Source organism: Protopterus annectens, chromosome 8.part0 (assembly GCF_019279795.1).
Source record: "Protopterus annectens isolate FY-2018-M chromosome 8.part0, PAN1.0, whole genome shotgun sequence".
Taxonomy (NCBI): domain Eukaryota; kingdom Metazoa; phylum Chordata; order Ceratodontiformes; family Protopteridae; genus Protopterus; species Protopterus annectens.
The window spans coordinates 1,271,457,981-1,271,485,420 of record NC_056741.1 but is presented as its reverse complement, the minus strand read 5'-3'; the positions used below and the strand labels follow the sequence as shown (position 1 = coordinate 1,271,485,420).

General features: G+C 40.9%; 1 protein-coding gene across 3 annotated transcripts in view; it reads left to right on the top strand.

Moving 5' to 3' along the window:
• GRIK5 (glutamate ionotropic receptor kainate type subunit 5) overlaps positions 1-27,440 on the top strand; it is a 3,838,183-nt gene that overhangs the window by 2,214,396 nt on the left and 1,596,347 nt on the right. For all 3 annotated transcript variants that reach the window (XM_044080789.1, XM_044080790.1, XM_044080791.1), the window contains one exon: positions 23,620-23,756. In XM_044080789.1, the coding sequence (XP_043936724.1) occupies positions 23,672-23,756 (85 nt within the window). In that variant the 5' untranslated portion in view covers positions 23,620-23,671. The remainder of the gene's footprint in view (positions 1-23,619; positions 23,757-27,440) is intronic.

Genomic DNA, 27,440 nt, shown 5'->3' with positions numbered 1-27,440 from the left:
TTCAATTCCAGAGTGAGGGGAGCCTCTGGGTAATGAATCTGTCCCTGCAGCATGGCCCATTTAGTTTTGTGCTGAGGTTTAAGTCCCTGGAGTGTGTAGCTTTAAGGGTCTTGGATGTTATGAGGTGGAGCATGTCCATTACGTCTGGGTTTGACATGGCTGTGTACGCCAGGCATAGATTACCTCTGAGTAGGCATTAAGCAGCTGAGTAGAGCTGGAGATCCTTTAGTTGAGCTGCATAGGACATCTGTGTGTAGCCCATGATCCTCTTGGGGAGGTACTGTTGTGGTCACTGTAGTTGCTGCAGGTGTTGGGTAAGGTACACCTCAAAAGGGGCATTGTAGTCAAACATGTGCCTGATGAGTGACTAGTAGAGGGCCACAATGACCTCCCATGATCTACATGCAAGCCCCCATGTGATAAGGAGGGCTATATAAAGGTCTTTGCAATGACTTTGTCAATGTGATTAGCAAAGGAGAGGTTACAATCTATGTTGGTCCCCAAATATGTAAATACATCTTCTGTACTTAATGGATTACCACTTATGTGGTAATTTGTGTGCACCTTGTTTTCCCCAAAGGGGATGACTATGCATGTCATAGCATTTAGCATGAGGCCATGGCTCTGGCAACAAGCATCCATCTCTGTGAGACCCTTATGGAGGAAGCATGTGTCAGCTGCAGTGTCGCTTATGGGCCCCGGTTAGCAGTCATCTGTGATGTTTGTTAGACATAATCCCCCCGTGTTAGTCTGAACCTCAGAGAAGTACATACCGAACAGGACAGGTCCCACAACTGAGTCCAGTGAGACACCAGTTGTAACTGATCTGCAATTGGACATGGCACCTGCAATTCTGACCATGTGGGTTCCATCCCTGAGGCAGATAGCAACACATCTAGTGATATAGGGGTTGATATTTAAGCTGGTAAGCATATGTATGATGCCTGAGTGGGGTATTGTGTTGCAGGCCTCTGCAAGGTACAGGTAGACTGTGTGAACTACCTTGCCCTCATCCATGGCTTCAGTAACCGTTTCAAAGATATGAACTATGTGTAAGAGGCAACATCTGCCCTTAACAAAGCCGAATTGTGTATGATCCACTGTCTGGAGGCTCAAAATGTTTTTGATTATGACTTCCATGATAATATGCTCCATAGCTGTTTCTACCACACTAGTCAGGCTTATAGGGTGATAGTTCACTTGGTCCGTTGTGGCACCACCTTTGTGGAGTGGGAGCACTGTATGTGTATGCCATTCTCAGGGTACATATCCTTTAGTAAGGCTAAGTTGGAACAGTGACTTAATGTGAGTGTTCAGTTCTACTCAGAGCTCATGTAGGACACAGCCTGGGACACCGTCCTGTCCCATACATATGCTGTGTTATTTGCTGTGGAGAGGGCACATTTCACCTGTGCATCTGTGATGTCAGGGAGGTTACATTAATTTGGGATGGGTATCTGTACACTTGGGGGTAAGGGGGGGACATTTGTGCAGACTCTGTCTGCCAGGGTGTAGGCTATGTCTGTAGGTTTGGCATATTTTGTGCTGTTATGCAACAATTCAGAGCATATCTGGGTGTGTCCACACATATTCCTGACATAACTAAAGAAGGCCTTGTGATTATCTATAGTGTCTGGTCTATTTCACTGTCAAAACTTGCAAGTGATGATTATATGAGGGATTGAAGTGTCTTGCCAATACTGTTCAGAGATGTCCTCCCTCTGTGGGATAATGCTCTGTTATGTAGTAGCTTCCTCCTTCTGTTGTACAGCTTATATATGGCTGGGGTCCTACATCTGTGTATCAGTTGAGGAGACACCATGTAATGACCACTGAATGTCAGGCTATGTAGGCTGTGTATACTACCAGAATGCAGGCCATTGACATTTGGAAACTGCATCACCCACAGCATACTGTCAAACCATGTCATGTTCCATGCTAACCATGTTCACAAATGTACACCTGCAACTCTGTGCTGCAAACATCACACATGTACTGTCCACACCCCAACACATGCAGGCACAGGTACACACAACAGCCATGTGGCACATGTGCAGACAGTACACTTTGGGAATTAACACTGGTGTATACAAAACTACAATGACAATCATAGTGTTAATGCATCATGCATGCTCGGATATACATGCATGCTCGGATATACCCACAATGATATCATTACACTGTACTGTTAACAACATGATAATATTACTACAGTGCTATGTAGTCACCCTGTGCATCAGCACCATGCTATCCTGTTCCTGCATCAATGTTACAGATGGCAGGGGGTGGCACAGTTTCAGCATATGCACAGGGTGTGTACTTGGTTTGCCAGAGTCTGCCATTGACGCATCCAATCAACATGTATGTGTGTGTGTGTTAGTGAGGGACAACAGTACAACATGGGGCAATGTTGATGCGATGTGTGTTTGTATGTGTTAGCCCTAGGTGTTAGCATTATGTGTGTGTGTATGCATGCACACAGTTCCACCACGTGGCTGCCATATATGGGTGTTTGTGGACAGCCACAGACTGTACCTGCCAGGTCATACAGATCCCTGTCTCTGGCCATGGACATGGTACCTGTGCCTGGCAGGGGTGCTACGGACAGTATCAGGTACTAAGCCAGACTGGGTACTGTCATCAGAGGTAGTGGGTTGTTGACTGGACACATGTCCCTGCTGGGACAGTCCAGAGCCACGTGCATGTGGTCGTCTAGGACGGTCTAATGACAGTGCAGACCCAGCATTGTTGGTGCTGGTACTGGCACTATGGGAGCAGCTGCGGGTTTGTTGTCATCCACGATGACTGCCAGCTGATGATGTTGCTGGCATACGTCCACGTCGATGCCTCAACCATCCTGCACTGTCCTGGCTCCTGGACATGTAGTTGTGGAAGAGATCTAATGTGTCCCCCCAACATCTATCAATGACCTCGCTGATATTGTGGATGGCAGCCGCAACGTCACGCATAGTGTCATTCATAGTGGTGTGATGTGCTCTAAGCTCCCTCAGACCCTGTCTGGTGTACCGTTCCATATGTGCCTGTGCCTGCATTACAGCCCAGAACATAGCTGAGGTTGAAAGACCTCTGTGGGCACGTCTGACAGGGGCAGTACGACCACGGATGCTCCCACGAGAACCCCTGAACATCTGCCTGTGTGGTACCAATGTCAGGAATCTGGACATGGCTGCTGTGAGGGGATGCATGTGCCAATGATACCATACTACCCTGGTCAATGCCCACTGTATGCTGTCCCTCAGCTAAGGACATTGGTGACAATGGATGCATCGGCAGGATGACTGTGCACATTGATGGGGTTGACTGCTGTGTAGTGTCGACTGGCTGACCAACGACAGACCCTGTCACACCTCCCTGTGCCATTACACATGTATCATCATTATCACTATTCCCAGCAGTGGCTTCAGGTTCCCTGCTGCACTCCACCAGAGCAACATCAGAATCTGTGTGAGGAAGATAGGAAACACAGTTTACAAATGAGTACACAATGTTAGCACACATGCACTCAGGCACACAGGTACACAAGCACACAGACACACAGGCACACTCCTCAGTACAGCAGATACAAACACAGACACACCTGCAATCCAACACATACACAATACTGTCTGAGGGTGGGTGACAGTATCACAAGAGAAAACATCACTGCACACGTGTCAGCATGCAGATTATGTGTTGCACAGGAATATGCAGTGCAAGTGTAGACAGCCCTTGTTAATAACAGTATACGTGTACTTGATGCTTGTGTGTAGTTGTTCAGTGATTGTCTCCACCCTGGGACACAATGTGTACAAGGACAGAACAATGCTGTGCAAGTGTTACAAGCTGTGGGTGCATATATTTGCACACACACACACAACACATGATAGTGCTAAGCAATAACTGCTATGTGTACTTTTGTGGTCAGTGGAACTGAATGTGGTGTAGTAACGTGCGCCATGATCAACATGCTTCCTGTGGTCAGTCAACAATAATAATGTGTGCCAGATAGGCAGCTAGCATGCTGTACCTGAAGTGCAGTAACATGACTACATCCACAATTACACAGCCACTTGTTACATGGGTGTGTAAGATGGCCAATAGTGAGCATTGCCTAACATGAATGTATTATTTGTTCAAGACTGTTGCACAAAGACATGATAGGCCTCTACCCCTCAGGTATATTATGTGTGCTGCATAGATGATAAGTGGGATACTGAAGGGTGGGCATACAGCAGGTGTCATAATTGGACATGTGTAGGCTAAGGTGTAGTGTCTATGCCAAACATGCGTGTGTTGTGTACATGTGTATCAGGTATGCCTATCCAATCTTCAGTACTGTGTTGCCACACATGTGTGTCATGCTCTGTGTATTGCATGTGAGTGAGGCAGCTACTGAGAATAATGGGATATGCATAGTCTCACAGCAAACATGTACAGCATGCATTATGCTTAGGTGTGTTACATGTGCACACACTACACCTCCATATGACATGCACATCTCATTAGCAATAGTATTGTTATTACACACTCACCAGCATGGATTGGCTGCCTTGCTGTCACTCCAGAGGGACCTGCAAAAATATGAGAGTGATTGCCAGTGGCCACAACTCTGCCATTGATACTGTGAGTATGATAAAGTACAGTAGTACAACAGTTGGCTTTCACAGGTATACAGATTATACTCAGAATATCAATCTTGCAGAAGAATCGGCAGGTTAACAGCTACACACAGTACACATCTCACACACGCATAAACTACCAGTACAGAGAACAGTCAACTACAGATATGGCATGTTACCTGCACACTCCATTTCAACATGCTGGGTGGCTCCGGCCTCCATGATGACACATGTTTGTGGATGTTGTTGTTGTTGGCCTGGAGCCACAACACTTAGGAGGTACTCCTCCACACTGGTGAGGGGGGGGGTGGATAGGTACCCCACCACCTGTGGCAAGCTGTTGTCTGTGGATATCAGATGCACGCTGCCAGACATGTCTAATTAAATCACTGCAGTGATGGCGTACCTGCTCATATGTCCGGTTATGCATGCCTATGTCATTTACCCGATGGACAAGTTCTTGCCACAGTGCAGCCCTCTCATGCTGGTTCAGGCTGGTCCTGGAAAACAGCACAGAGAAATTCTGCACCAGGCTCTGGTGGATCTCCTGATCCTCTGCTGCTGTATAAGGTGGGTTACGCAGATGCACCATCACCCTGGAAGGAAAAGAAAAATATGTGAGCAAGTCATGTGGCACACTTAATATTCTAATGTACTGATATCACATAACTGCCATATATAGCATCTGTCTGTCTATCAGGGGATACACATGTTCAATACCACATATCAGTGCTCAGCCCACAACTGTCTGACAGTGCCTGCCACACTCCATACAACAAACTAGTATACACCAGCACTCGGCTCACTGTTTGGGATACAATGCACAACCTCACACTGGGAGTATGTATCAAGCTAATGGATGAAGAATATTGTCATGCCATGCAATGAATGCAATGCACATTTACAGTTTCAACGGTAATCCACCCTAGTCTTTGATACCATACCCCTACCTGACATATGTGCACAGTTGTTAATATAGCCAGCATACTGCTGTCACAGAGTATACATGCTGCCAGGTACACACACATACCCTGTAACACACATGTGATTGCGGCCATGGTACAGGCATCATTACACACACATTACACATACATACAACACACAAATGTATGACGACACAGATGAGCATTAACTGTGTACCTTATAGTACTGTGTGCCCCTACTTACAGATACCTATGCATGAGGTATGTAATCTGTGCAGACTACAGGAAACACACCAGGCAGTGTTACCAGGGAATGTGAACATACACCATACTGTAGTGTTTAGGCCTACAACTTCAGGTAGTACAACAGTTCATATGTGAGCTGGATTCAACAGCAGTACCACTTACTGAGCATACATGTATTGCTTCTTCCTACAATGGGACTCCGCAGTCGTACACAGGGAACTACGGCCCAACATATGCCAATCTACTATGTTTGCATCCCGATAACTGACATATCTTTCTCTGGCCTCACACCTAGGACACAAACTACCATGACAGACACAAACTCACGCTAAGCTATCACACCTTTACAGACCTTGCACACAGTAAGTATCACACTCATTCAACCTCAGATAGCTGGTATTGCACTGAGTACATGTGTGTGTGTGTGTGCATTGTGTCATAGGTAGGTACTATGCTATTGGCCCTGGGCCTAGGACAGCCTAGCCATATGCTACCCTGCCCTTTGGGACACATATAATGTGATTTTACTTGCTCCTGTGAAACGGTTACACAGAGGTGACTCACAGGGCACATTACCTATCTCCATAACATTCATCAGGGGGTATGTATGACAGCTACTAATAAGAAGCCTTGTTTGTTCATGCTGGGTGGTTTAGTCCAGGGTATGGCATATTTGTGTATAGGAACCTGTACCTCCAACATGTGCTGTTTAGTGCAGTGACAAGGATTAGGGCCCTAAGTCATGTAGGCTGGACAGATTGTAAGGTGTTGCCATGGTGGTTGGCCGACTGGTATGGGTGTGACATAACTCTGTATGTCCAGCAGTGGTAACCTCTGTGTAGGAAGTATGCAAGGCACTCTAGCTGTGGTTTTGTGAGTCAGTCTGCATAGGGAATGTGTTTGAGGGCATTATCAGTCTTTGTTAGGTATGTCTGTGGCCTTTCCACTTGCTGTAGTTCTCATGGGAGGTACATACTGCATAGGACATTGTGAGGTGTAGAGGGGTACACTGACTTACATTTCCCTAGCTGACACACCTTTTGTGATGACACATACCATGTACAGGGATTACAAGACTAGTGTGCCACTGTGGATATCAAAGGGGAGGCTATTGTACACCTGTGTCCCATGTTCCCTTCTGACACCTCCAGTGGTAGGCTGGCAACCACCTATGTGGTAGTTAGTGGGTAACGTGTTTTGGAATGGGGTATGGTACTGCAGTATCAACACTGGTGTTCAGTCCATGCCATGGTCACCAGGCACCTGTTGCAATACATCTGCCCCCATGTCCCCCTCTCTCATCTGCACATCTAGGCACATAGACTGGCCACCTTTCATGGTGGGAATATCACTTCTGAAACAGTTGTGAGATATTCCATTCTGTAACGATATTGCACAGTGTTGTGCAGAATGCATTATGCTGTCCTCAGGCCGTATAGCTGTAGCAGGCCTCACTGGCTCAGTCCCACAGACGTTCACCACCACATGACATATACCTGCACTGCATGCTGTTTTCAATGCTACACACTACAACCTACATTGATATGTGCACATAGCAACCTTCAACTACATATGTATGTCCAGACTTCACTAACAGTTGCAGTATGTCCCTTGCCCTATGCACATCTGCATATACATATAGATACAGACTGCTAACACATATGGAGGGTTCACAGTATGTAGATTACCTTTCAGACACATCATTCAGATGCCAGCAAATACATATCTGTTACATACATTACCTTTGTATTTCTCACCTCTGTCATTTGTACCTGTTGATGTGTTGTATTTCTGTATTTTGTGGATTGGTGTCTCTGACAGCTTTTTTCTTTTGGCTTGCTTGCTTGCTTTTTTTTTTTTTTTTGGTCTCTGTCTCTGTCTCTCTCTGTCTCTGTCTCTCCTTCTCTCTCTCTCTCTCCCTCCAGTTGCTGCAATGATATTATTGCATGTGTGGACTGGCAGTACAGGCTGCTTTTGTAGGTATCTGCACATGTGCATGTGATGGCCTCTGCACCTATTGGTGGCCAGCATTTAGTAATTGCATGCAGCCTGCTGTGTGGTAATTGCAGTTCTCACTGTGATTTCAGGACACTGCTATAAAATGATAGGTTAGGTAGGCATAGGCCTTTCAGTTTTGCAAGGTGGGGACCATGCTGGTTTGCTGTGAACACTGTTGTGTCAGTCAGAAGGTTGGTATATCTCTCATATCTGAGGCTGTGTTGTAGCCACTGAAATGCATGTTGTACTGAAACCTGGCTGTTGCTTCTTCCAGTTCACTCTTCTCAGTGTGTATGTTAACTCACACCTGCTAATGCTAACACGGTTTACATGGGAGTATGTACTTTCCTGTGGGATTTGTGGATTAACTGGCATACAACAGTAGTTCTTGCAATGTGTTGCTATGGCTTCTCTATTTTCCCTTTACATTCACTCCTTGAATGCCTGATATTTGTCTTTACTGGAATGTGTTGCTATGACTTTCCTATTTTCCATTTACATTCACTCCTTGTAATGCATGATATATTTCTTTCAGCACTAAGTTCTTATATGTCTGCTGTGGCTTGGTGGTACTTCATGCAATCTGGTGAGGCCAAGGTCTGAGATTTGACACTTACAAAAGATATTTTATTTTGTTGCTGAGCAGTACTAGGGCCTTGTCATACAGAGTGAATAAGGCACTTTTAAACAGTTGTAAGCAGGAAGCAGGAAGTCAGTGGGGACACCAGCTAGGGATGTGCAGGCTGGGTGTAGGGAAGGTCCATAGCTGCACATTTCATTAACTGCAATAGCTGTACATATGTTTGACATTTTGTGTGACATTTGAAACCGTCCACTCCTGAGAGAGGGGTGAGGACAACTACGTATATTGTACTAACAGTTATGATTATCAGGCACATGCAGTGCTTGTGAACTGCTATACTGTCATTAGTATGTTAGATGGCTACATCATTTGATATTTCTGTGCTGTACTCCTACATAAGGGCATGCTTGTGAAGTAATTCTACAGCTATTCGCAGAGTGTGTAATAGCAAACAGGCTGATATGCCTGTGTGTTTCTGACACTTCCAGGCCTGAGATACTTTCAGGTATATATTTGACCAGCCTCAGGGAAAGATACATATCAGCGATATACACCTGTGATATATTTCAGATATTCTGCAGTTGTGACTGTGAGCATATGTATTACTGCACCATTTCTGACATGCAGGTAGTGTCTACTGTAACTTATTGACAGTTACCATTATGTGAGATTCCCCACCTTTCTGCTTACTGTTAGTACATTTCGCAGGGAGTCAGTGGGGCACAGGTAACATTTGTTTGCAAATCAGGGACATCCCTGTAAATCAGTCACAGTTGGGAGGTCTGGTCTCTTACCTATTCAAATATGGCAGTGTTTATCCTGCTCTGATACTGTGTGGGGTTTGTAAGGTGCTACTGTAACATTATTACCTACTAGCATGGCTGTTTCTCTTATCACACTCATGTAATGCAATTCCACAAGAATTGCCAGTAAAGATACACAGAACCAGCTTTGTGTAATGGCCTTCCTATTTTCCCTTTACATTCAGTCATTGTATTTCATGATATATTTCTTTCAGCACCAAATTCTTGTATATCTGCTGTGGCTCAGTGGTAATTCATGCAGTCTAGTGTTTCCAAGGTCCGGGGTTCGAGACTGATGGGGTATTTTATTTTGCTGATGAGCAGACTACAGGCCTTGTCATACAGAGTGACTAAGGCACTTTTAAGCAGTTGTAAGCGGGTTTGCACGAGTTTGCGTGATGCTTAGCTACGGTTAGCTAAGCGCACACAAGCGCACACCCGCTGACTACTGCTTAAAAGTGCTTACTCCCGCTAACACCTGTGCTAATTTCTTTTAAAGAAAAGAAAATGGGGAAATAGGTCAGTGGTGAAAAAGGGGGCACAAAGAGGGTAGGACAGTAGGAAAACAAGCTCGAGATGTGCAGGAAGGATGTAGCGAAGGTCCATAGTTGCCCAATTCTTTACCAGCAACAGCTGTGCATATGTTAGAAATTTAGAGTGAGATTTGACACCTTCCACCCCTGAGAGAGGGGTGAGGACAACTAAATCTGTTGTACAGCCAGTTGTAATTATCAGTTTACGTGTCCAGCAGACATGTATGCAAAATGGGCAGCTATGTATGGGGCATAATTTTTTTGTGGGAACAGAGTGCCCTTTTTTTAATTTCTTTTCAGGTGAGAGTGGAATGTGAGGTACAGGAAGTGGGTATATTTGGGGAGGTAGGTTGGGAGGGTAACAGACAAGACAAACAAGATGCATACAGGGGTGGAGTATGACACATGTGGGGGGGTAAACAGAATTGACGGGGAAGGATGTTTGGATATCGCAAGCCCATGAGCCCACAGATGGCAACAGTGGAACTGAGATCTCCACCCATGGGCAGTTACCACTGCACCTTCACAGCCCAGGCCGGGGCTGTGCTGGGAGCTGGATAGGATGGGCAGGCACACCCGTGAGTTGCGCCACTCTCGCCTCAAGCTGGCGTAGGGGATCAGTCATGGAACGCCTGATCTCACTACGCACCACAGACCGGACTCTATGGAGGGTGAGTGGAGGCTCTCCTCCAGCCACGCTTGCAGAGGGGGGACGAGCCCCATCCCCTGCAGCACTTCCACCCAAAGGTGGCACAGGGCCACCGGAGGAGGAGGTTCCAGCCTGGGCACTGGTGCCAGGTGCACTCGCCAGATGAGATGGGAGAAGTGGGTCTGCTGGAACCCGCCTTCCCTGTTGTCCTTTGTTTAGCAGTATTATATGGCATTTTGGATTAGTAACAAACAACACCATTCAAAATTAGTTGTAACAGCATCCATCAGTATTCCCATTAAACAAACACACATGAATTCCGAACATTGAGCAGCAAGCATAACGCATGCATATTTAGAACAACAGTGGACATTCCAACAGCATGCAGGGTTGATTGGTGGCAACAGGCCATCAGGTTTGGATATGTGAACAGGGCACATGCATCAACATACATGCAGATATGTATAAACCAACAGGACAAATGTCCATGGGAATTAATTGCGAATACACATACCCAGTTTGGTGTGGAATTGCATCATTTGTGAGAATAGGGTAGGGTGGAGAAATATTACATTAACAACTTAAACTACCTATACATATACTGTACATTCCTAGTAGATGCAGATATATATCCCCTACATGTATTAGTACAGTTTCCTGTATGTAATCTTAGGAATGTTGGTGATGGGAATGTTACTGCTACATTAATATACATTCCATTTTTATTCATATATGTTCATATCTGGCTGTATTCAGGTAAAGCATCCTGCTACATTTGATTTATATGGGTCTAGACAACTGTGGATGTTCAGCATTTCATACAACCATACTATCTCCATAATGCAAGGGTACAGCAACATATCCAAATTGTGGGACGGACACAGTCCAGGTTCTATACTTTATTAAAGACATTTCACTCTTTGGTTGTGGCTGTCTCATTCATTTCATTATGTAGTGAATGCAATATACCTTTATTCCAGACTTATTACATCTTTCTTGGTAGCTTCAAACTGTCTTTTTCACAGTCTCTCACTTATTTTATATTTACATTTCAGGATGGTACTTAATTCTAGGCTTTATTAACATTTATTACTGTGTTACAACAATCCTTTCCAGCTGACTCACTTATTTCATATGGCAGAATTTACAAGGATGTATTCGACACTTGTCTATCCTTTGTTGATTGATTACAACACTCATTTTCAGGCTGAAACAGTTATCTGATATTACAATACAGGTGGAAACTCTATTTGAGACTTGTTTAATCTTTATTACAGGATTGCAATACTCTTTTCCAGGCTGCATCATTTATCTAATCTTACAGTACTAGCAGAATCTTTCTTTTAGGCTTATTTGACCTTTATTACTGGGTTACAACACTGAACTCTTTTACAGGCTGTCTCACTTCTATTCTATAACAATACCAGCAGAATAATTACTAACCTGCCTGGTGGCGCAACCTTGCCAGCCTATCAGCATAGGCTTGCCGATTCGCGGAAAGAACACCTGCAGCTGTAATATAAATGAAGGAATATTGGAACATACCTATCCATACTATAGGCTATGATAGCATTTCTTACATGCTTAATTACACCTGCCATCCTGACTGCAAATGGGTACCACAATCAGTTATGGTGTGTATTCCTGCCTATGGGGCTTATATATGCCGGTTTTCCCACACTTATCTGTGATTGGCCATTTCGGATATTTCTCTGCTTACAGCAAACCTGCTTTGTCATGGTTATATTTTCATTCATTCCTATATGTATGGTAATACTGTATTTCTAAGTACAACTGTCATGGCTTAGTGGTTCAGTACTTTGACTATGGTGCACAGTATCCCGGGTTCGATCCTTGCCATTGCTTTTTTATTTGATACTGTCTAGACAGGCTAGGAGGTGTGTCTGTGTAAAGGCGACTTTGCTACAGCTTGTCCAACGTTGCCCGATGGTAAGCTGGTTGGCGTGCTGTGCAGCTCCTCGCAAACGGCTTACGCTGGGTAATGCATTATTTAGCTATAAGCACTCATATTAAGCTGGGTAAAGCGCTGCCCAGCTATGGGCACTCATATTCAGCTTGTTAAAGCGCTGCTCAGCTATGGGCACTCATATTAAGCTTGTTAAAGCGCTGCTCAGCTACAGGCACTCATATTAAGCTTGTTAAAGCGCTGCTCAGCTACAGGCACTCATATTAAGCTTGTTAAAGTGCTGCTAAGCTATGGGAAATTATGATCCTTTTTATATATACATAATATAGGTTTTGTTCAGAAATACATGGGCCATTTCATTACATTTGACTTAAATTTAATTTATATATATCTGGGAATTGTTTCATACTTATTTAAAGAAAAATGGAGGGGGGTGTTGTGGGGCTCGAGCCGTGACTACCTATTCTTTGGGTGACATCTCTACTGCTACACTATTGCTACTTTGCTTAATTTGCATATGTAGATCTTATATGCTTTTCAATGTCATATCTGCTAACTGTGGTTGAGCGAAGGGCACACCCACGCAAACAAGTGCAAATGCAGGCAAACATTTTGGAAATTATAAAAAAAAAGGAAACTGCTATTTTTACATTTTACATATTTTCAGTAGGGTTTAGTCTGTGGGGATGTGTGGTGTTGTGTTCCTTGACATTTCAGTGGACTCGCTCGTGGGTGTTTACTTTCAGGACTCTGACTCTTCTGGGGGCATGTCCCTTTGCTCTACTCGGCAATCGGACACGTCCCCTACTTTCCTACACGGACTGTGTTAGACTTGGGTATGATTCAGCATGCCCTCATGAATATGCATGGCATGCTGACGTCATACCGTTCAACTGCAGCCTCCGAGTAAGACATATTAAGTCTTACACAGAGGTTTCGTGAATCTGGCCCAATGCCTGTGAACTCCCCTGGCTGACAAAGTTCTTTACTAAATTCATTCACCCTGTTATTGCAGGTCATTTGTAAACAGGAATACATCTCTATTGGTCTGCAGGGTCACTTCTACCCAGAAAATATTTGGGGCCAGACTTGTACGAAATGCTTAGTGCTTCTCTGGCCAATTTCCTCGATTAGAATAACAATGTGACATTATTCACTGCAAGAATTTTATTTATTTAACTTTTGCTGTCTGTCCACAATTGAAATTATTAAAAAAAAAAAAAGAAAAGAAAAAACATGGTGTATAAACATCTGAATTCAGTTTACCTAATAATGTTTTTTAAAATATAGCTATTAATAATTAGCATGTAATGTGTGAAACAATAGCTGTAAAGCTTGTTTTTTTAATACGTCCCATAATTTTTTCTTGGGAGACAAATGTTTTAGTATATTTCTGTAGATAAATGGGTAAAACCTTTATGAATGCCTATGATATGCCTTTCAGAACCTCTGATCCATTCTTACTGGGCTTTCATAAACCTATCATCTCATGCATGTTGACCTGTATTGTTTTGACTACATAAGCAACTTTGTAGCTGTTTCTTCTGATCCATCTTAGTAAGAGCTTACATGAACTAGTTTGTAAACTGATACAGATTGAATTTATATTATACATAAGTTTTGTTGGCAGAAATGTCTAGTTGGGTTGAATATCATATTCAGTGTAGGTTTGGAGAAAAAGAATTAGAATTTTAATATAGAAACATTAACAGTGAGATAGTATGTAAATCATATATCGCAACGTTTTACTTCTATCAAAAATCAAGTGGTTAGGCAATAAACAGGGAAAATGGCAAAATAACACAGGACATAGCCTAACCAACTAACAAGATTATAAATTTGAAAAGATGGCAACAATAACAAGACAATCATATAAATCAAGTAAAGAAGTTACAAAATGACAACAGTAACATAGTACATTGGCCACTTTTGAGATTTTAAGTATTTTTAATTTTAAATCGTTTTTTTAAAACTTGCATATTTTTCTGTCCTTGACCTGCTTGCTCTTGTGGGGGTCATTTACTGCACTGTTATAACTTGATATTAGTTCAGTTACAGGCTTGCTGTTCCTGAACTGTTTGAAAGTTTCTGTGAGGCCATTTTTTTTGGGCTTGAAGGAGGGTCTCTGTGTTTATCAGTGGGAGTGACTAACATTGAGCAGCTCCTGCCCCCGGTCCAAAGCGCTGAGAGAAGAAGGGAGCCACTTTCATAGCTGCCTAGCTTGAGCATTTTCTGGCTTGTAATTTCCTGTTTTGCACTTAATTTTTTTTTTTTTTAAAGCTTGCATATTTTCTGTCCGGTTTGGCGTCTTTCAGGCTTGTTGGCTGTTGGTGCTGTTTATTTGCTTTTTTTTTTAGCTGCTGCTAACTGAGCATTTTCTGGCTTGTTAAACTTGATTTCTGTATTAGTAGCTGTATTTAGAGCACACACAAAGCTGTTGCCTGTTTGCACCCTGTTTTTTTATTTTAATTCGTTTTTCTTAAAACTTGCATATTTTTTCTGTCCTTGACCTAGCACTCTTGTGTGGGGTCATTTACTGCACTGTTATAACTTGATATTACTTGTGAACCTCTGCTATCTCTGTAAAAACAAAAACAAAAAAATCTTGCTTTTACTTTTCTGAGAGTTAAAAAGTTCAGTTACAGGCTTGCTGTTCCTGAACTGTTTGAAAGTTTCTGTGAGGCCATTTTGCTTGGGCTGAAGGAGGGTCTCTGTGTTTATCAGTGGGAGTGACTAACATTGAGCAGCTTCCTGGTTACTGACTTGAAACTGTAGTTTTATCATTTCCATAACTCCTTCATCTTCCTCTCTTAAAACCCTTGCCTCTCCGGGTGGTTTGGCGTCTTTTCAGGCTTGTTGGCTGTTGGAAACCCTCCAAAGAAGAGGAAAAACGCTGAGAGAAGAGAGAGGAGGACTTTGAGATTTTTAATTTTTTCTCGTTTTATTTGCTAAGTTTTCTGCATAGCTGCCTAGCTTGAGCATTTTCTGGCTTGTTAAACTTGATTTCTGTATTAGTAGCTGTATTTAGAGCACAACCAAAAGCTGTTTGCTGAATTTCCTGTTTGCACTTAATTTTAAATCGTTTTTTCTTAAAACTTGCATATTTTCTGTCCTTGACCTAGCACTCTTGTGTGGGGTCATTTACTGCACTGTTATAACTTGATATTACTTGTGAACCTCTGCTATCTCTGTAAAAACAAAAACAAAAAAAATATTGTTTTTTCCCACTTTTCTGAGAGTTAAAAAAGTTCAGTTACAGGCTTGCTGTTCCTGAACTGTTTGAAAGTTTCTGTGCTTGGGCTGAAGGAGGGTCTCTGTGTTTATCAGTTCATTCTCTTCCTCTTAAAACCTAGTTGTTTGAGTTTTCTTTTCAGGCTTGTTGGCTGTTGGTTGGTGAAGCACCCTCCAAAAAAAAGCTGAGGGTCATTTCCTGTCCCAGCCCCCTGCTATAAAGCTTTTAAGCCTTGATTTAGCCACCTAAAGTCCACTCTTCAAATTTTCCCTTAAAACTACCTTCCTCGAACTATACTACTGATCTAATCAGCGTATCCTATAATTAAAAGATCATCTCTACTTGACTCCAAGTAGACTATTCTCTATCTGTTCTTGCTCCTACAGTACTTATTACCTTGATACGGCACTCTTGTCATAGATACCCCCATTGGTCACCGGAATCTTTTTAAAGTTTTTTGTCTATTCCTTCTAGCATGATCAGTTCTCCTGCTCAGCTGGTGAACCTGAATCCCTCTCCTCCTCCCACAAAACACAAATACATCCAAACTGGAGGCTGAGCTCTAGTCTCACATATTACCATTACAACCTCAAATCATACACATAAACACACACCTGCAACACATAGACCTCACAGTCAGAGTGTCAAACAGTCACAGCCGGAGAAGGTCACAGAGCACTCAGGTCTCTCAACAGCAGGTACAAATATGATTCAGTCATTGTCGGACTACATGAAAGAGACATTGAGTGACCTTGAGCAGTATCCTACCTTCACCAAGAATGATGCCACAATACAGAGATAAGATGATCAGCTTTAACAATTGGCTTAAACACTGGTGTCATTCAAAGGGGATCCAGTGTCTGTCTGCCTGGGATGACATGCTGGACAACCCCATAGTGCCTTTTTAGAACACAAAAAGGAAAAAAACTAAGGGTAATGCTGCTCAATGCCAGAAGTCTAAATCTTCTCAGTATGGAGAACATGAAACCTGGTTCAAGGCTCCTGAGAGCACCCCCGGCTATCAGGTTTTACCTCATATCATAAAATCTGGACAATACCAAGAAAGGACACCCACACCTCAAGACTGGTAGACCATCCAGGTGCAATTAACCATAGGCAAGACTGCTCTGCAAATTGTAGCATGTTACAGGCCACCCTCACAAACTCAGGAACCTCACATGGCCTTCCTGAAAACACTAGAGGGGATAAATGTATCACCAAACACCATCATACTTACCCTAATATAGACTGGGAACACTACTCAAGCCCAAACACCCTAGCCCAAAAGTTCCTGGAATTCATAAACTCAAATGCCATGGAACAACTAGTCACCATCCCACAAGAGGAGATATCTCATCATCTGTACCCTCACTGGTGAGATCAGACCACAAACTAATCATCCCACCCCACCTGAAATAAAAAGACCACAGTAAAGAACTTCTCAAAAGCCGACTTCACACTTCTAAAGACTAGTGTGGTCTCCTTCAGTACTCAAGCCGCTGAATCACTTACAATGGATAAGGCAATCCCAAACAAAACAAAGACTCTTTGTAAGTCTGGTGGACCCCAGCCATAAACAAACTCTACAACAAAGGAGGAAGCTACTACAAGATAGAGCAAAATCCTTAAAGGTAAGACACCCTTGATCACTATAAGTAAAAACTAAGAGCTCTCATAAAATCATCCAAAGCAAATTCGAGAGAAAAATAGCTAAAGACTCAAAGACAATCATAAGGCCTTCTTTAGCTATGTTAGAAAAGATATGCTCAAGCTAGTTCAAAATGCTGTGAAGATTACTGGTCCTACAGACATTGCCAACATACTGGCTCACAGGTTCAGTGCAAACCTCCCCAAAGGAGAGATATCTACCAAATGATTGCAGCCCCCAAACATCTCAAAGTGAGAACTGCTCTCTCCAAAGCAAAAAAACACAGCATCCATGGGACCTGATGGTGTCCCCGGCTGTGTGCTCCATGAACTCAATGAGGAATTAAACCCACAGCTAGGACAGCTGTTTAATCAAAGTCTTACCTCTGGATGGCGCACTGCAACTGTGGTACCACTTCACAAAGCGGTGCCTCCACCGACCCTGGAAATTACCCCATTAGCTTGACAAGCCTTATCGGCAAAGCCATGGAGAGGATCATAATGGACCTCATAAATAAAGACATAGGGAATTTGCAGACTTTGGATCCAACCCAGTTTGGCTTTGTCAAAGGCAGATCATGCCTTTTAAACTTGGTTGACTTTTGAAACAGTCACCAAAGCCATTGATGAGGAAAGGCAGTCCATACAGCCTACCTCGATCTGGCTAAGGCCTTGATACAATACCCCATTCGGGTATCATTGAAAAACTCATCAGCAAATGTCAACCCATACATCACAAGATGGGTTGCAAACTGGCTGAGTGACAGAACCCACAGGGTCAGAGCTGCTGGCGCCATGTCAGACTCAAAGCCTGTCACAAGTGGTGTCCCACAGGGCTCAGTCCTGGGCCCACTCTTGTTTGGCATCTACTTTTCAGTACAAGCAAACACAGGAGGGTTATGGCTGACAAAGTTTGCAGATGACTGCAAACTGGCGCCATAGTAGAAAACACATCTGACACAGATATCCTTCAGAAGGGTCTCACAGAAGCGGATAACTGGTGCCAGAGCCACGGCCTAAAGTTAAATGCCAAAAATGCATAGTCATACCCTTGGGAAAAACAAGGTTACTAGCTACCAAATAGGTGGCAATCCACTGAGCACAGAAGAAGTTATCAGGGACCTGGGGACCCAGGTTGATAGTAGTCTGTCATTCGACACCCATGTAGCTAAAGTAGTTAGGAAGACCTTCTACATTGCCCACCTTATCATGAAGGGATTCTCATCTAGATCAAGGGAGGTCATAGTCTCCCTTTACTCATCACTCATCAGACCAATGATTGAGTACAATGCCCCATGTATCTGACCCGACACTTGCAGCAGCTGGAGACAAAAGTTCCTCACCAAAAGGATAAAGGGTCTCAAAAATCTGTCCTATGCTGCCCGACTGAAAGAACTCCAGCTCTATTCGCTCAGAGGTGACCTTTGCCTAACATACAAGGCCATGTCAAACCCAGATTTGATGAATATGCTTCACCTCAAAAATCTAGATCCATCAGAGCCACAAGGGGGAGACTTAAACCTTGACACGGCTATTAATAGGGCGTGCTGGAGGATAGATTCATCACCCAAAGACTCCTATGCTGTGGAACAAAATCCCGGTACATGTGAGGCAGAGCACCTCGCTGGCCTTGTTCAAGAGAAATCTTGACCAATGGATGGGAGATCGCAGATATACCCCAGGGATTACCTCAGTGTCACTGCTCGACAGAGGCACAGAAAAATAATGGGTATAGTTCCCCATACTAAAGGGGTGGCCTAAGCCACAAAACGATGGGCTAGGCTTGTAAATGCCCTCGGGCAGATAGCCTAGTATGAACCTATGAACCTATGAACCTATGACATAGAAAGAGGAGTAGAGAAATGTAGCTGCATATATTTGCATATAGTCCAACTCAGAGTATTACACTATTTCTTTGACCTGATTAGATAATACAGTAGAATGACTAACTGGGTTCAAAACCTAGTTCTAGTTATATGCTTCATAGCAGTGAAGCTTTTGTCAACAGTCGCAGTGCATATCTTTATAGCTACACCGATACTCATATTCAACTGCACTGATGTCTACTATCCTTATTATCTATGTATTGTCTTACTCTGCAATTCATCTGAAATGATGTGCATTTTCTTACATCCTGATTTAAATATAGGTAGTATATTCTATGCATTTTTCCCTCCATTGGGCTCTGTTGAAAATAAACTCTAGCCAGATAGATGATAGATTGACAGAAAATAAAGTATTTACTTACATAAGTAAATTTTTTGAGATTTGCATGGTCTACACACTGTGTGTGTGTGTGTGTGTGTGTGTGTGTGTGTGTGTGTGTGTGTGTGTGTGTGTGTGTGTGAGCGTGTGTGTGTGTGTGTGTGTGTGTGTGTGTGTGTGTGTGTGTGTGTGTGTGTGTGTGTGTGTGTGTGTGTGGTATGGCCTCTGTGTGGTTACCATATGTATCCTGATAAACTCCATTTCAATGGTTTGCAAGTTGTCTTCAGTTTTATAGCTCTTCAGGAATATTTCCCATTGTAGCTATGAGATGGCAAGACAAATATTGCTCTTATTATTTAGTGTTGTTCTTCATTCTATTTCTCTGCATCCCACTTATTGACTAGAAAGTTTATGTATGGGTCTACTTTGTTCATTGTATCGCATTTCACTCAATTCATTTCACCCCAACCACATCGCTGAAAACACAAATAACTGAAAACTCCTTTTACAGAATATTATTTCAATGAACTGTAGTTAGTATATATGGCACTGTGTAGAGTACTGTAAGGCAAGTAAAAGGTATATGCCCATTTCCCCACTGCAGTGCAATCCTGGAGTTAGTATATACAGTTAGGGGGTGTGGGGGACACAGCCCCCACACTGGAGGTGTGTGAGGGGCATTGCCTCCCCTTATTTTTAGTAAATATTGTCTTCCGGAGAGAGTTAGTTATTGGTGTTGTAACTATGCATGTGTAGTGTTTTGAAGTTTTTGGTAAAATACAATATAAAATAAACAAAGTGGGGGGCTACGACCCCCGCACCCCCCAATGTGGGGTGTTGTGGCCCCCACACACCCCCAACTATATATACTAACTCCAGGATTGCACTACAGTGGGGAAAAGGGCATATACTTTTTACTTGCCTTACAGTACTCTACACAGTGGCATATATACTAAGTTCAGTTCAGTGAAATGAGTTTTCAGTAATTTGAGTTTTCAGCGATGTGGTCAGGGTAAAATGAAATTCAGTGAAATCAGATTCAATGAAACAAAGTAGACCCATATATATATATATGTATATATATATATATATATATATATATATATATATATATATATATTTAGAATTAAGAGGATGTGGGAGCAAAGTCTTCCACATCGGGATACAGTGGATTAGTAGTGCCCCACAAAAACACTTACCATGGGATTCACTAATGCCTACACTAGGTGTGCAGCATTCTGAGTGAACAGACAACACAGGTATACCTCACACCTTCTTCCTCTTAATTGTAGTTTTCCTACTGATTTTCTTGCAGCTTTAAATATCATTGGTGATTCATACAGGTTACCCCAGAGTGTACGTGTACACTTAGTGTAATCTTTCTGAGTGACTAGAAAGCACAAAATATGCGGTATGGATGTTCTTGAACACATATTGTATAAACTTAGTGTACATTTAGGGTGGACTTTAATGAATCTAGCCCTCAGCATGTATTTTTGTGGTGGGTTGACTGTTTAGTTCATTGTGATCAACCTTTTCATTCATCTGGGAATTGAGAATCAGGACTTTATAAATAAAATATTTGGGGAACTTTTTCCTATAATTGCTATGGGTCTCTGATATGTAAATTATTTTTCCATTTTTTAAAGAAAATGCTATAACTTTTTGTATAGTCCTATGGCATTTTGAAGTACTCATTTTGAGATTCCAGGCCCACAGTTTTATTCTCACCTTTTGCTGTGTGCCTCACACACACCCAAGAAGTGTGTTTACCTGCAGCTTCTGACAGTACAATGATATGAATTGTCAGTCTGCTGCAACAGACCATGCTAAGAACATAACCTATTTTGATGTGATATCATTATCTAAAATACACAACATATTTTACCACATCAGTACTTTTACACAACATATTTTACCACATCAGTACTTTTACATGACATATTTTACCACATCAGTACTTTTACACAACATATTTTACCACATCAGTACTTTTACATGACATATTTTACCACATCAGTACTTTTTCTGACACGTGACCCAGAATTAGCAATGACTTCTGATTAATGTGCCTGCTAAGGCCATGAGGGAATTATTGACTTTTTATTGAGATTCTGGTGGAATATTTTCTTAAGTGACCACATCTGGAAGTATTCATAGTGTAATAAAAGCTGAATGGGGATGTGGTATCCTGACACTTGATACTGTTTGCATACTTGTATGTCACTCAACTTGCTTAGCAGTCTGTGTGAATCACCTAAGTAAATCCTTATGAGTAGAATGGCAGAATGACTGTTCATATTCTGAACCCTGCTGATATGATGTGCTTGCTCTTACTCTCTCTCCATCTAAAAACAATTTTTGCATGCTAGTACTTTCTTGGAGATATGATTCACTATTGAGAAAAGCAATTTGAAAGATATTGTATTACAAACCAGAATGAAGAAGCTATGGCTCGCAGATAAAAAGTGAAAACAAAATACATACAAACTATAAGTTATTTAATTTACAGCAGATAGATGATCTCCAATAAATTTTAACAAGACATCTGATATGTCTATATTCAGCTATGTACCTGATTTACTCCATCATTTATAGAAGTAAGCTAGTGAAGGAATTCTTAGAATAATTGGATACTTTCAATCGTGCATGGAAACTGTGGTAATTCAGGCAGGACAGTAAACACTTCTAGCTAATACCATGATGAGTGTCTTTTACTTGTCTAGCAATATCTGTTTGTTTCTGTTATGCAGACTGAATAATAAAGTATAGATTTTAAATTCTGCAAGCTTACTTGCTGGTACACTACAATACTGTGAAAGGATATTTTCTGTTCTGCACATATATAGTTAATCTGAAAGACAAGATGAAAGCAAATTTTGAGCCAACATATTCTACGTTGTTTAAGTGTAGCATACTAATATATTATTCTATCCCTATGTTCCTGCCATGCAGTAAAAACCTGGGCTTCACTCTATCAGAACCACTATGAATTCAAATCAGTTTAAAAAATATTTATCAGAGTCATGGCTCTGTTCATGTAATGTTTCAGGCTAATGATGAGCAACTATATATACTTTCTCCCTTTCCCATAAAACTATCCCACCAACATGATTTTATCTCATCCACACATATTACTTCTATCCTACCTATTCCTTACCTTTCTAAACTAAATAGAAACATCCTTTCATCAATTAACTATCTTTGTAAATTCTTTAACAAAATTGAACAGAAATTTATTACAGAATAAGTTTGCTTATCCTAGTTTGTTTTTTCTTTTATTGCTAACTCTAATACAACTATATAATTAAATTTCGAAGATTCTACTATCACTGTCAGTCATGTTCACAATTGGCTACCACTGGACTAGTCTTTCACTATATATTGAACACCTGTATAGTTGTAACCAAAGATAAACTTTAGCCAACACTATCTGATTATTGTACAAGTACCTTAAATTATGAGATTTCTGTTATGTCTTCCACCATTGTACAAAAATCTTATTGTCTGATAGTTTTTTTTATGTATTGCTACTGTGTGGATCTTTTCTTCCCAGGCCTCCACTGAAAATGGGTTCTGCCCAGTCGGACTTTCCTGGTAATCAAACGTAAAATAAATAAATAAATAAATAAATAAATATATAAATAAATAAATAAAATATCTGCATTGGCTAGAGTACATTTTTTTGTTGTAGTTATGGATTTTTTCATCATAACTCAATGCTCTGTATACCATCATTTCTTATTTTGTCAAATATGTGAGCATATACAAGTTGTCAGGTTTGCAGCAATAACTCTTCATCCTGTTGTAGTAACGCTGGGTAATGTATATTCATTTTATCTGCAGCACAGTATCTTGGCACCATTGTTATTTAAGCCAGCATAATAAATGTGCATAAAATATGTGGTTGATTTTCATCTGCCTTTGGCCCTTAAGCAGAGCAGCAGCAAAGGGTTCTACCAGTAAACACTCCTAAACTTTTGTACAACCACCTGCCTCTGCCATAGCCAATATGTTCTTTCTCTGACAGCTACCGGCGGAGTAATACTGTTGATAGCTGTGAGGACTGTTGCATCACCATCATATCACAGACAAAAAGAAGCAGTCATTGTCATCTTTTCCATTGGCTTGCACTTTTTAGCCGCCACAACATAGGACAGTATACATTGGTTACTTTGTATTGTTGTAAATCAAATGCTTATACTTTTTCCTGAATATATATTATTTAAATGAACTTTTCTGTTTCCACCACAGGTGGCGTCGGCGGGGCTGCAGACCGATCGTTCTCCATGAGGAGGAGAAGAAGATGCCGGCACTGCTGCCAGCGCTGCTGCTGCTGCTTCTGATATTCACTGAGCGAAGCCACCAGGTGCTGTCTTCCTTACGCATGGGTAAGCACAAATCACCACTACTGTATGCAAAAGAACTATCTGAAAACTACTCACTTACTTTAAAAAAATAATAATAAAATTATTTTCAAAGTAACAATGCTGTATTGGGGGGTGAGTATGTTACCCACCCATTTGCAATTATTTCCACAAACAGTCACAATATGGATTTGCATTTCTAGAAAATCTATATTTGCTATCGGTTACAGTCATTGTGAAATGTGTCCAGACTGTGGAACTTGCCTGCCACTGTGTTTGTGCGTTGTGGGGTTCTAGATTTATATGATAGAAATGCATGGATAGATTTAAAATCTTCATTATACAATGCATATACCATTAAATAAACAAACATAGGACTTTGTATGGTTTTCTGTGGTAAGCAAAATGAGTTACAGATATTTTTTTTCAGAATTAATTGAATCAGCTCAAAATTGTATGTTTTGTCAAAGAACTATTATTAAAATGCAATATGTGTACTGTATTTGGTTTTATATTACAGAATATAAGTAGCAGATTTTCTCAGTAAGAAGAAAATGCAGTTAAATTTGCATATTTCATTTCCTGCAAATCATTCATATTAAGTTGAAGAACCCAATAAAATTGTCATTTTATAAGGACTAGAAAAATTCACAAGGACATTTGTAAATGAAGAAATCCATACTCCTCATAGTTCAGCCTGATTAAAATAAATATCCCAAGGTCAGCTAATAATGCACTGGTCTAGGACTTTCTTATTATGGACAGGTGGGTTAGGGGGCAGGAAATCCCATTTGCTTGTTCCTGAAATCACAAGATTTCATGGTGTCCATCATTTAAAATACTGTATGTCTCCCTCAGTGTTATAGCCTCACACACATAATTAGATGGTCAATATTGAGGCCATATCACATGGAAGAAAATGGAATGATTTGGGCTTTGTCAAAAATAAAGGCATTTCTAACTTGAAACTAAGAGATAAAGAAGGGGTCTGCATTTCTGCTTTGTCAAATACAAAGATGAAATAAATATGTTGTCTTGATTTATGGTGTTTAGACTATTTTATACAGCTTCATATACGAATATGAAACAAAAGGTTTAAATGTCCCATTGAGGGTTCATTTATTATTAAACTTTAAGCGTTTCCTTAATTTACCAGGAACGATGTATTTTCTGTTTATAAACATGCATTTTCAGTGGGTAGTACTAAGCTGCCTAGATTGCCATAGAATTGCTATTAACATGCACAACAGAAATATACAGGCTATTCCTGCCAAGTTATAAAATGCAGCTTGATCCCGCTTAAGTCAACCTACTCTCAAAGTTGTGTAAAAACAGCAAATGGATTACATAAAACCAACATTAGTGAATGCATGTTCTAGATTTAGTAGCTGTTGAATGAAAAAGCCTGAGCATCAAGTCTGCATTGATTTATAATCATTAAATAGGGGCTTTGCAAACAAGCAGATGGTATCATCTTTCTCTGTGTTGTTAGCAGGAGAAGCTGCACTATTTGAATCCCTGCCATAGTCTGAGAAGTTTACATATTTTCTGTTATGGTACAGGTCTATTTTTTTATGTTTTGCATGTTCACTTATGTCATTTCATCACTTGCATGGTAATTTGCAGTAGGCATAGAACAGGATAACAGAATACTTAATGGACACAAAAGGGGCAAAGGGGGTTAGTTACGCCTGACAGCTGTGTTACCAATGGTGCCTGCATATGAATGCTGCTGCTTTTGTATCTGGAACAGTTGGAGGCATTTCTTTCTCAGCATGTTATGGCACAGATAATTCTAATTGTGATGTTATTAAACAATTTAAATAGTGTCAGTTCTGAGGGTATCTTATGACTCTGTTATGAGTAATCACTCTCCTGTATCTGGCATCTGTTGTAATAACATTATTGCACTACTTTCCAGATGATTTAAATATTTCTTTATCAATAAGTGTACATTATTTAAATATTTTTTTATCAATAAGTGTACATCTGCTGACTGTGGTGGGCTGGGAATTTCAGAAAGGTGATGAAGGACAGCCTTTTTTACTCCTGCAGCCATTTCATGCAGATGGCAAAAACAATGTGCAAGTTAATGATGAATGGGTGAAATTACACCGCTAAATTGGTTCTCCGGCACTTTAGAACAATTAATGTCACAATGTGACTGCGCTTTGGGCAGATTCAAGAAGCTGACTTCTTTCAGGACCAGTATCTGTGTAGGTGTCTCTGAAATCTGTGTAAAAATGCGATAGTTTCAAACCACATCAAAAAGGAACATGAGCTGTAACACCACTGACATGCTTCTAGTATGCATCCCCCCATCTGATTGATTCACTACCATAAGGTGAATTTAAAAGAATTTGTATGAATACCTCTGAAGTTGATTTAAAAGAAATTAACTTGGATGAGGTATGTCAGAGTAAAAAAAAGAGGATATGATGACTGTATATCACAAAAAGCAAAAACAAATTCATAGACATCGGTGAAGTCAGAGGGAGGGTTGGTCCAAACCATCATGGAAGAGCAATCAGAGATGATAGAGAGGATGGAAGGGTGGAGCAAAATTATTTTTTGTCACAAGATACTCTAACTTTTCCCCTATTTTGGAGAAAATTGTCAGGCAAGCATGGAAAATTGTAAGTGAGGATATTTCCATTGGCTCTTTATTTCCTAAGCATATAGTGTTTTCCTATGGCAGGCACAACAATTTAAAAGAATTGTTGAATAGAAAAGGTTTAAAATTAAAATATTCAAATACAATAGGTAAAAATGTTGGAACCTACTGCTGTGGAAAATGCTCAGTATGTAAAAGAGTAAAAAATATGGATGGTAAAACGATTAATGGTAAATTATATAGGGCCAGTGAATATTATAAGTGCGACAGCTGTGGAGTGATTTACATTATAGGTTGTGACTGTGATCCAGTTTCCTGGTATATTGGTCAAACTACCAGGAAGGCCAAAGTACAGATCATGGAACACTTGGGGGATGTGAGAAGGCAAAAACATGAGAGCCCAGTTGCCACGCACTTCTTGTCTAAACATCAAGGGTTAGATTAGAGCTTTGTTTTTAGTATTCTAGCACGTCCGACTTTCAGTGATGGGAATTTCAAAAAAACAGTTAAACAGATTAGAGAATTAAATAATCATTAATTTTCATACTTTATATCCTCAGGGAATGAATTTGGGAAAAAATTAGAATATTTAGAGTAGTTTAGTAAAAGTATAAAATTGAGGTCATACTAGGGATGCATATAAGGGCATATTATTGTTAAAGCTATCAATATTTAGAATGTTGAATTGAGGGAAATTTGAAAGCATTGTAGCACAATATTATGATAACTTTTAGTGTAATATGTAAAAGAGTCACATTATACCAATGGGCACATTTGGAGAATGCATCTTGTATTCATATTCCTTGTATAGTTATTTAGTGCTATGGGGATATCCCAGCAACACTGCACAGATGAGTATCGTATCTCAGGAATGTGTATCTTTGTATTTTTGTATTTTGTATTTGTAGCTCTGTTATAATTTTTTGTATAGAAGAACATGGAGAAAATGAGAAGAAATTATACTAATAGTTAAATCACAAGTGTGTTCATTGGTATGGTTGGTAGAAATTATAGTGCAATTTGTTTTTACAAGTAATCTGTTACAAGATATTTCACTAAGAGATAAACCTCATTAAATGTCATATGTGCATTGA